The sequence below is a fragment of the Silurus meridionalis genome, chromosome 21 (assembly GCF_014805685.1).
Source record: "Silurus meridionalis isolate SWU-2019-XX chromosome 21, ASM1480568v1, whole genome shotgun sequence".
Taxonomy (NCBI): Eukaryota; Metazoa; Chordata; class Actinopteri; order Siluriformes; family Siluridae; genus Silurus; species Silurus meridionalis.
The window spans coordinates 5,579,729-5,591,701 of NC_060904.1; the positions used below are offsets into that span (position 1 = coordinate 5,579,729).

The window sequence follows — 11,973 nt, forward strand, 5'->3', positions numbered from 1 at the left end:
ATTTTTTAAAGCACTTTTAGATTCTTATAGAGTGATACATCTTATACAGTAACAACAATTAAATCACCCATAGACAACTGTCCTAATACAATTCAGGCTCCACATGAAACAGATTGAATACATTCACCAATGCAATGAACAAATCGTATTATTGGTAAAAGTAAAATTCTGTATATTTTCATTCGAATCAAACCAATTCATGAGACCCATGTGGGTGGAGGTCGGGGCTTGCTTGGGGTTTATCTTGAAAGAAACCATGCCCACCTGGAGTCAAATGTTTAATTACAGGATAAAGGTGATCAATCAGAATAAGTCTGTATTGATTTGCAGTGAGGCTTCACTCAAGTGGACACAAACCCTGCCAGTAAAATCTTACAGCACAACAGAGCCACTGGGTCGCTCGTTTATTCACCAGTCTGTAGACATTAACCCTAGAAATACTCTGAAACATATACTATAATAAATATAGGAAAACACACAGCATATTAACGTTTTAAGAGAATAGTCTGTAGAAAAAGATTTCCCTTGATGTCAGTGCAGCTTTTTTTTTGTTTTGTTTCACATTCAGTTGCAAACATATGAGTGTAAAACATAGACATGTAGAGCAAAGGGTTTTTGGGAACAGACCATTATGTATAAACATACATGTGTGTGGGTGTGTGATTAAAGGTCCAGACACTGATTCATTTGCGATTCCTGTAAGGTCCATCATAGTGAAATGTTTAACAGGAAGGACAGTAGCTTTTCAAGGCCACCTAACCACTTGACCGAAACAGGACCCTCTGACGGGAACATAAATATACCAACTTACTAACCAACAGCAATTTGCTTTATAATGCTAACAAGATTTATTATTCAAACAGTGTGCAATATTATATTATTATGCAGTATTGTGACATGGAAATCTTTTATCCAGTTACAGCAATGTACTTAAGGATAATAAATTGCATGTCAGAAAATTAGCTTATACACTAATATAGAGATTCTCAACTGGTTTGATCATTAGACCCCAATTTTCCCATAGTCATTATTAAATTAAATTCATTTTTATTTGTACAGTGCTTTTAACAATGGACATGGTCTCAAATCGGCTTTACAGAGTTAAAGTGGTTATAAAGTTGTATAAAAGAGAGTATAAGTTTACTGCCTATACATTTGTTCCTTATAACTGTAAAGTTTATCCCTAATGAAAATGGTAAGGAAAAACTCCCTGAGATGGCATGAGGAAGAAACCTTGAGAAGAACCAGTCTGAAAAGGGAACCCGTCCTCCTCTGGGTGGCACCGAATGTCCATTCGTTACAGTTCATCGTTGATGTGGTGCGCAGTAATAAGCACTTAAATGCAAAACTGTTCATGCAACGTGGTCCTGAGCCTTTGGAGTAGACGGATGATATTAATTACAGTCCAAAGCCATCCTCAAAGTTCTCAAATTGTTAGGAATTTGTGAAAGCAAAAATGGCTAATAGTGATAAATAAACAGTATTATATGAAAATGCTAATAAATAGCAGTCCAGAAGTTAGTAAGATGGTATCAACCACCATAGTCAGCAAAACTATAACTATAGTTACCATGGTAAATATTATGGTGTGGATGTAGTAGTTTACCGGTTAAATTATTGCACTTTGGATCGGAAGGTCATGAGTTCAAATCTCAGCACCACTAAGCTACGACTGCTTAACCCTCAACTGCTCAATTGTAAATCGCTCTGAGAAAGCCGTGTGCCAAATACTGTAAATGTATAGAATAGACATCACAACCTGTAACGGTAGACTGATGAAAAAAAAAAAAAAACTTTGAGGAAGAAAATGCTGTGGTCTCTTCCTTTCAAACACACGTTTAATGTGTTATGGGGCTCGAATGCATCAAGATAAGCAACTTGTGTGAGCCATGACATCACTTTTCTCCATGAAAACCAATGAACAACAACTGAATATGCTCAGATCCCAGGCCTTTTAAAAAAAAAAACTTTCTTGTCATTTCATATAACGTGGTTCAACATTTTGACGTTTTCTTTTACACTCTCATCAACTGCCACCATATTCTTTTCTGTCATCGATAACTGCTTATTATTGTTTTACATATTCAGGGTCATATTTGTGCTTTGACATATTTATTGCTTAGGAAAATGATGATTTCACTTTGACAACACAATTTGCGACCCACTTTTGGGTCGTAACCCACCGATTGAGAAACACTGCAATATGCTGAAAAATAGTATATTAACTTTTATGAGCTTCATATTGTAAATTTCTCACATTGTTCAGAATCAGAATCAGGTTTAATGGCCAAGTGTGTTGGACACACACGTAAGGAATTTGATTCCAGCTGTTAGTGACTCTAAAAGTACAGACATAAATAAAACTATACATTCAGCTTGGACTATACGAGACAATACAGACAACACAAGACAAAAACAATGTGAGACAATAGAGACAGTATGAGTATTAAATACAGATTATAAGACAGATCAGTGATGTACATAAAGTGTAGGTTTATGGTGGTGCAAAAACCAGTATTGTGCTTCAGGTACGATAAAGAGTTACTTTACAACTTTGTATAATATACAACAGCCATAGTGTGTGTAACATATACGGATAATGTGACGACTGACAGTTCTGATATTGCAGTACTTGTAGATATGATATGAAGCAGAGAATATATTTATGGTGAGTTGTTAATGAGGCTGAATGCCTGGAGAAGGAAACTGTTCCTGCGTCTGGCAGTTTTGTTGAACAAAGTTTCTCTAATACATTAGCAAATAAATTACAGTTAATCGAATCCTAAACAATCTCATATGTACCTCAAGATTGTTTATTATAGAGCATTTATTACCATATTATTACATGAATATGCCATATATTAAAAATTGCATGTAATTAAAATGATTTGTTAGACTTCATAGACATACCAAACAACACTGGATTGTGTAGCATTAATTTAATAGGAAACACTTTTTTTAATTGATTATTTATCAATAATCATAAAATGATTCGCCTGATTCACAAATTCATTTACATTTTATAAAAAGTGAGATTGTTAAAGATTAGATAAATATAAAAATGGCTGATGATGTTCTTTGTTGTTTCTGTAGAACTTTTTTGATATTATATTTAATCTGGATCTCTGGATGCACTGATCTCCCCTAGAAATGTCCACTTTCAGCATAAACAATATATTAGTATTTAAAATGCGTGTACAATATATATGTAATACTAGATTACAACTCCATAATCTATATTCACTTTCCATTTCAATATTTTCCTGTATTTTTATTCTTATTGTTTATTGTCTTTTACTGTTCCTGACTAATACCCTAACACAAGGTTTATCTCACATTAACACTATGGGCTTATCCTCACCTTAAAGCTTTATCCTTTCTCTCAACTCCTATTCTCCATCTGTCACTTTTCTTCTCTAATCCTAGTGTTTTTCTCTTTTTCAGGTTTCTGCTTTGCAGCTCAGAACAGTGTGAGGAGTCCGTATGGCTCCTGGTGATTAGGTGTTTTTTAATGCCATCTAGCGGCAACAGTTCAAACTGCAGTCTGGGTTGCAAAAGGCAATTTGATCAAATAAAAACAAATAAAAAACATCAATAAAAAATTTGTATTTCATTAAGAAAGATACGAAAGACAAAATAACATATAATATATAATATAACATAACATATAACATTATATATTTTATATTTCTACTCTATAAACTCTTATAAGACCAAAATTGTAAACATTTTAAAATAATTGTAAATTATCAAGCCCCTTAATGGTTTGTATGTATATATATATATATATATATATATATATATATATATATATATATATATATATATGTGTGTGTGTGTGTGTGTGTGTGTGTGTGTGTGTGCGTGTGCGTGTGTGTGTTTGTAATGTGTGAGAGAGAGCGCGCGCAGAAAAATGCGAATGTCCCAATAGAATTGCCGTAGTTCAAGATGGCTGCCCCCGCTGTACAGAACGTGAGTTGTGCTTCCTCCATAAATAATCATAAAGTTAATATGTATATACGATAATAGATACAAACATGTAATTAGGTATGTCGATACATTTGTGTCCCCACATGGAAATACATCCAAATTCGTAATGCAGAGGTTAACTAGTGTATTAAACTGGCCGAGTGGAACGAGCACATTGCTAACAAACTGCGTGAAGCTAAACTAATAGAAAAAAAGGTCTGAATAGATTCATTCACAAAACCACAATGGACCAGTAAAAATAACGTATTAATAATTTTAATAAGTATTATTATATATTACATTAGTATGTAATAAAAATGACGTAAAATGATTGAACTGTTTCAGGCACTTTCTTAATCTTTAAAAGTAATAATTAGGTTACAGACTCTGTGTGTTACAAATGTTTTGTGTGACATTTAAAATGAACATTAAATATGTTGATCTGCACTAATAACTGATTTCATATACAGAGTATATAAGTATAACTTTACTACAATATATTATACCTATCCTAAAGCTATACTATAATTAAATTATACTGTGATATACTACACTATAACATATACTACACTATAATAGACCATAACTGACCTATAACTACAGTATAATATATATTATGATCTATTATAGTTATAGAACAGTAGGTTTTTGACATGTGTTTTGAATGGAAGTGCTGTTACAGGAAAAACATCAGGTATAGTATAATACCGGTTATAGGACAGTTATAGTACACTATACACTATAACTGGTATTATACTATACCTTGTGTTTTTCCACATTTTTCACGTTATGTCAAAAACCTACTGATAATTTAATATAAAACAGCTATCGAGTGTTGTATACCAGCAGTCCCTAGTCTTTTTTACATAACTAAACACAATAACGTGCATATATTATTTCTATTTAATTTAAATGGTAATTAAATAAAAATGACAACGTTTTTATTATTTCAGCACGGCTCGGTACTAGACAGGTGCCCAGTGCTTTTTAACCCCCTCTGTATATTATTTTGTTATTATTTATATATTCATCTATTTATTTCGTTGCCAGGTTTATCAGTTTCACTCTTTCTTTTATAGGACGTGATCGAGGATGATCTGCCTAAAGCAGTGCAACTTCTCAACACACTCACTCAACAGGTTTGGAATTAAGTGGTTCCTAATCCTGCTTTTTTTGTAGTTCCACATTTTAGCACATTTTACTGTGTGTTGTGATTTCAATCAGCAGAAATGGGTGACATAAAATCGTAACCTCTTGAGTCATCGAACTATAAAAGGCTTGAAAGTTCACTGGATGTAATTTTATGTATCACGGAATCGATATATCTATCATCAGATACAATGCAAATCAGGCAACTATGCAGTGATTTTAGTGTGTCTTTGTATTATTCACACATCCATCATACATACTATTTTAGTACTCAAGTATTTATACTATTTATCTAACTTTGTAGTAGTTTATACTAAACCAAAGAATACAAAAATGTTCTTGCAATTTCAGGTTGCATTTGTTACAAGCCACGTTCGAGATTTGATCAAGAAAATCCAGAATAAAATGTATCCAACTTCTAAGGTAAAAGTTTGGCCCTATAAACCGACATATGTTCTCTTAAACATTAATAACTGCAAGTAACATTATTTGATGTGATGTTATTTTATGTTTAACGTTATTATAACAATAATTTACAGGGTTTGTCCTTTCTGGACCTGCGATACCACCTGCTGCTGTTTTACCTTCAAGATGTTGTACATTTGATGAGCGTTAAAGCAGATGGCCAAAGTTTGAAGGACAACGGGGCCATCGACAGGCTGGTCACCATAAGAACGGTCAGGTTCTCTCCATGTTTTACATGAATACGGTGAATTTTAAAAGTAGTGAGGAATCTGTTTAGTTTAATAACTGTTTGTTTGTGAATCCGTTTACTAGTGTTAGTATGCAGTTAGTATGGTTAAAATTTGCCACAGCTTGATGATAGAAAGAAAGAGAAGAAGTAGAAGGAAAGTTTGAATGACAGAGAGATTCTTTGTCTTTCTTAGTGAAAAAAAAAGCAGATTGAGAGAGCAAGTGATACAAGTAGATAGATAGAGAGAATGTGCTTCGTAGCAAGACAGAAGCAGAGAAAGAGTGCTACAGGTAGAGAATCTGTGACCTATTTATTAATAATTATTAATTAAAACTTCAAAACATGTAAGACGCTCTGGGTAAAGTCTATTTCTAAATACCCAACACTGTCTCACGGTATTTTGTGATTTAGTCACAAACATGTTCATGGACACGAATTTCCCTCGTGTCACTCAACACGACTGCCTTCGTCTAGCTCCGTCTCTATAGCAGTGAAGGCAGAGGATCATGGGTAATGCTGACAGAAATGGGAATTTTTTTCCCCCAATTTTATCAGAGAATAAGGCAGGAAATTTAGAGTTAGGGTGAAACTGTAATAAACGTGTGTGTCTCTAATTAAGCGGGAGAATATATTTACTGTATTTTGACTAGGTGGAACCACTGACGATGGTTTATAATAGCGAGTAGCTTCCCAAATATGAAGCAATAAAAAAAGGATAAAATCTCCTGCTTAAATGTTGAGTAATGGTGCTTGAAGATAAAAAAAAAAAAATCAATAACAAACGAGAAAAACTCAGTGCAGCGTCTGTGGTATCCAGTGGCAGAAAGAAAACTTTGGCGGAGGCACCAGAAATATTTCCTATTGAAATACATTACATAGAAAGTCGTCTTCAGTGACACAAAGAAAAAAAAAGAGAGGTATGTGGACTGGGCTGTATTGCCTTAAATGTAAACGTATAGAGAAAGAGTGAGGCGCATGCAGGCGTGTGGGAGTTTTGGTGGTTGGAGTTTGAAATCTTGAACATTCCAAGTCATACTCTGAATGGGAAATTTGGGGGAATTTTGATGATCCATTACAGGAAAAACATGTCCGGTCATGTAGAAAACAAATGCAGCTCGACGACTGCTGAGTTTTGAATGTAGCCTGAAAGGTTTTCATTTTTCAATGGGAATTTGGGCAACTTTGAAGTTTTGTAACAGAAAATGGCATTGTTTTGGCAATGTTTTATTGTTTCTCTGAAGCCTGTACTTAACATAGTGATTTCTGTTCCCACAGACATTAAACTTTCTTTTGTTTCCTGCAGATTCTTGAGAAGATGCGTCCCCTCGATCAGAAGCTGAAATATCAGATCGATAAATTAGTGCGCACTGCTGTGACTGGCAGCCTGGGTAAGGCATCTCTGGTTTAAGGAAAAGAAGACCAGTGTTTCTTCTAGATATGAAGCAGCTTGAGTCAGAATCCTGGAATGATACTAGTCAAGGCCATGCATCATGGACCCTACATACGGATTCCTCTCGTTTAACATGTCGGCAGCAAATTAAATGGAAACCCAGGTTTCCTTCCGGCTACATTTTTGGAGGAAGAAACACACACAAGTCCTTGATCACGTTTATCTTGTAATAAAGCATTTCTATGCTGATGGCAGTCTTGTCCAGGAAGAGTCTGCCTCTATTAACAGGGTAGTGGATGCTCACTGAATGGCTTTAAGGGCATATAAATGCTGTAAATTATTTATTATTGTCGCATTCAGCAATTCGTTTTGCAATTCTTTTCTTAAATCATTTACCTATTTGCATATAATCAAAGCTGTAGTGTTGGTATAAACACTACATAGTATTGTTCTAATGAATCTGATATTCTCCTGACCCACAGCTGAGAACGATCCTTTACATTTCCGTCCAAATCCTGATAATCTCATCAGCAAGGTAAAGCTGTTACCCAGAGCTCATCATTTGACTGTGATATAAGCATTTAATAATATTAAGAACAAGGGTTATATTTTGGTATCTTTTTTTTTTTTGCCACAGCTTGATCAGTCTGAGGAATCAGATGATGATGGTGATGGAAATGCAAAAGATTCTGGGAAAAAGGTGGCCCCCAAAGCCAGGAAATACGTCCCTCCAAAGATTGCCCCGATGCATTATGGTAAGTAGTTTCAAATTATTTGTAAGCAATGGGTCACGTTTAAACGTGAGCTCTGTAGGATTTCACTGGGTTATAAAGCATTGACCATAGTAAAGGTCGACCGATAGTGGATTTTACCGATACCTATAGCTAGGTTGGATCATACTTGCCTCCATGTGCAATAGTACTTTATTGCAAAAATGAAAACAGCACTGAATCACAAAAAAAATGTTCCAAATGAAATAAATATATTTATAAATGTCTATAATAATAAATGATCAAATTAAAAATAGCACTCTTCTGTGTAAGATCAGCATGTGGCGCCTGTGATTTGCCTCTAGAGGCTGCTCTCGTTAAGCTCTCGGACAGGAAACCGGAAAAACTATCGGTATGGATTTTTTTTGCAGATAGACGATAGTTCCAGCATTTCACTATCGTTGCCAATGAATTGGTCGACCTCTAGATCATAGTCCTGTCTAGTCAAGTGTAAACAAACGTTACAAAATAAGCAGGTTGAAGATTTTTCAAGCGCAGTAGTTAAAATTGGATAACATAATAAATAAGGTGATGTAAGCTGTGGTTTCATACATGTTTCTTAATAACTAACTCAGCCAAGCACACTATATCTGCTCTTTCATCATTGTAAGAATAACATTTTTGGGAACTTCTCAACCAACAAGGTGCTTGAATACTTTTTTCCTGGTGGGAAGGGGTTTGATGTAATCTGCTTCTACTCGTACCAACCTTCCAACCTTAATGTTCATCCTCAGTATTGGTACATAGAGCATTTAATTAAATCTTACCTGTAAATCACAGTTAAGTTTATGGACAATGTTTATTTTTTTCCCTGAAACTTTGTACACTCTTTCATTTTCACGTTTCAGATGGTGACCTGACAGATGCCGATCGGCGGAAGGAGCTTGTGGACAAACGCAAGAAAGCGGCGTTCCGCAGCTCAGTGATCGGGGAGCTCAGGCAGCAGTACAGCGATGCGCCCGAGGAAATCCGCGATCGCCAAGACTTTCAGACTGAGCGAGACATCCGAGAGGAACAGCACAGGTGAGGAGATATGATGTAATGTAGGTGCCGAACAGCTCGGTCACATTCTGTGTCAGTTTGCTTGATTCTGGAATTAAATGTAGAAATATAATGGTAGTCGTTGACGCTTAACATCAAATCACGATTCAATTGTCTGTTTTCTGTAAACTCTACAGTAGATTCTAAGCGTGATATCTTGATAAGCTGAACTTCGTAAGCAAGCCAGAACATAAACTGATCGTACTTGATTTTTTTAAAAATGTCTGTTGACCAAAAAAGTGCTTTGTGCCGATTTTCTGTGGTATTGATTGTTATTATTTAATAGGAATGAACCCAAAATATTATTTTGTTGTTTTGGTGCAAAGCGCATCAGCGAATCATTTGGGTTTTGATAAAAACACTTAGTGAGACTACGCAGCTTTTTCCACACAATTGCGAACGTAACTTGTACCAGAATACTTCAATGTTAAATTGCTATTAGCAAAATGCTTAAAGTATGGCAGTTCTGTTAATACAGGGTGGTAAAGGGAAAGGGGGGATTTTGGAACTAGGAGTCAGCAACCCAGAGACGACGACAGCGATCGTTCAGAACCCCTTGCCATTAGTTAAAACAGTGTGCTGCCCCACGAGCGTTCGCTGTAAAACCTTCTATAAGAATAGCAATGGTGCGAGTGCTGCGCTAAGGGAATTTCAGCGTCATTACCAGTAAGGAAGTCATGATCATGTCCCGTTTTGAAGAAACGGGTTCGGCCTTGAAAAATAATTCCTCAGGTAGTGTTCAAACGCCGAAATTCCCTTCGCGTAGCACTCACACTATCGCTATCCTTATAGGTTTTACAGTGAACGCCCATTGCGCACCACTCCACTGCTCTATTATAACTAATTGCAAGGGGCTCTCAACGTATTCGAACCGGTTTTAAACAATTGCAGACACCTCAGGGTTGCCAAGTCCTAATTACCAAAAATGTCCCTTTTTCCCTGCGCCACATTGTACAATAGAGTACATTGTTATATTGCACAAACGGCTTAATTCCATATAAGAACCCAAAACCTGGCACCAGTTGCATTTATGGTCATCAATCAGACATGAACATTATGACCACCTGCCTAATATTGTGTTGGTCCCCTTTGCTGCCAGAACAGTTCTGACCCATCAAGCATAAACAGCATTAACTTCTTTAGGAATTTGAGCTACAGGAGCTCGTCTGTTGGATCGGACCACACCCGCCAGCCCTCACTCCCCACGTGCCTCAATGAGCCTCGGCCGCCCGTGACCCTGTCGCCGGTTCACCACTGTTCCTTCCTTGGAGCACTTCCGATAGATACTGACCACTGCAGACCAGAACATCCCACAAGAGCTGCAGTTTTGGAGATGTTCTGACCCAGTCGTCTAGACGTCATTAATTTGGCCCTCGTCTGACTCACTCAAATCCTTACGCTCGCCCATTTTTCCTGCTTCTAACATGTCAACTTTCAGGACAGAATGTTCATTTGCTGCCTAATAATATCCCACACACTAACAGGTGCCATAATGGAGATAATCAGTGTTATTCACTTCACTGCTCATAATGTTATGTCATGTTATGCCTGATTGGTGTAGATGCAAAAGTTCCTGCTGTGCACCCCTGTGGTTTGATGAGCAGATCACATTCCAACTGTTTACACCCGTTTTGGGATTTAGGAGCTTGTTCTAAAATCATTTTTAGTTCAATACGTCATTCTCTCCGTATGACTGTGTTTTTTGTGTCTGTGTAACGACTGTAACAGACACGTTCATTACTTTTTTTTTTTGTTTCACATCTCAGGAAAAACTACGAGGAATCTATGATGGTGCGTCTAAGCGTCCCACGAGAACAGAAAGCCAGGAAGAGACGCATGATGGGAATGTCCTCGCAGCTAAAGAGCATCACACACTTTGGTGACATCACAGCACTGACTGGTGGAGAGGCACAGGTGAGTGAGATGGACGGTTTGGTGCATGGATTTGCAAGAATATAAATTTATGTGGAGGTTATTAAACTTGAAAAGGAAATATGCAAATGTTTTGAATGTAAGTGCTTCATTAGATAATTCCCTGTATGTAACATGTTGGTCATGAAATTCACTTTATGGGGATTTCCATGAAGATTCTTTTGGAAGATTAACAGATTGTGTTTCTTCTTTTGGCGAAATGGAAACAGTATGTTTTTACACCGTGACAAAGAAGCAGCCTTTAGGGCAGTAATGTCCAGCTGAAACTCTGTACACCAACAGTACAAAGCCCCACGATGGACAGACAAAGCTCCAGATTTTCGAGAAAGTATTTGCACTTGCAGCAAAAAAACAAAAACAAAAAAACAACCCAGTGTTGAGTTTCTTCTGGAGTCTAACTACACTAATTGCACAAGTTTTGGGAAAACTAGACCTGAAGACAAAATTGAATTTAGAGTGTGGTGTTTTTCATTTTAGGATTTGGATCATTCCAGACCTAAGAAAAAGAAGAAATTGCTGAAGAAAAAAAACAAAAAGAAGAGTAAGTTGCATTCTTTCCTTAACAGACATTGCTATCAAATCTTATATTTGAATTCATTCGTTTCTACTTTCCCCATTTTTCAGTGTTCAAGAAACGCAAGTAGAGGTTTTCTGTATCTGGAATGAGATGGTTTGCATTTGTCTACATCTTCAAAATAAAAAATCATCCCCATTTTCTAGTGTTGTCAGTAATATTTTGACATCTTTTTATCTTAAGAAATCTGAGCTACCAGAGCTCATCAAAATCCAATATTTAGGCTCAGAAACAAAAGCGTTTAGACGCATGAATGTCATGTTAATTTATAATCTAATAAATTTTGTTGAGCTTTTAATTATGCAGTAACACCTGTAGAAAATTTTATTTTGGAAAACCAATCCTATGTGCATTTCACTAACGGGTGGGAAAAAAAAAAAAGACAAACTTCATTTTTACAATCTTTTATTATTTTTTTTCCCTAATTACAGACTCATGGGTTAAAAAATAAAAA

At 36.1% G+C, this 11,973-nt stretch overlaps 1 protein-coding gene across 1 annotated transcript; it reads left to right on the forward strand.

The window, feature by feature from the left end:
- The first annotated feature begins 3,884 nt into the window (after window positions 1–3,884).
- On the forward strand, window positions 3,885–11,657 carry ngdn (neuroguidin, EIF4E binding protein). Its single transcript, XM_046877308.1, has 11 exons — window positions 3,885–3,972; window positions 5,049–5,108; window positions 5,470–5,541; window positions 5,658–5,795; window positions 7,116–7,200; window positions 7,685–7,737; window positions 7,840–7,957; window positions 8,821–8,995; window positions 10,780–10,927; window positions 11,423–11,486; window positions 11,570–11,657. Exons 1-11 carry the CDS (start codon window positions 3,949–3,951, stop codon window positions 11,587–11,589), a joined length of 957 nt encoding a protein of 318 aa, XP_046733264.1. The 5' UTR covers window positions 3,885–3,948; the 3' UTR covers window positions 11,590–11,657.
- The last annotated feature ends 316 nt before the right edge of the window (window positions 11,658–11,973 follow it).

Coding starts and splice junctions, on each gene's coding strand:
- ngdn (XM_046877308.1), top strand. CDS start 3,949: ATGGCTGCCCCCGCTGTACAGAAC. Junction 3,973..5,048: donor CTGCCCCCGCTGTACAGAAC/GTGAGTTGTGCT, acceptor TTTCTTTTATAG/GACGTGATCGAGGATGATCT. Junction 7,738..7,839: donor CTGATAATCTCATCAGCAAG/GTAAAGCTGTTA, acceptor TTTTTGCCACAG/CTTGATCAGTCTGAGGAATC.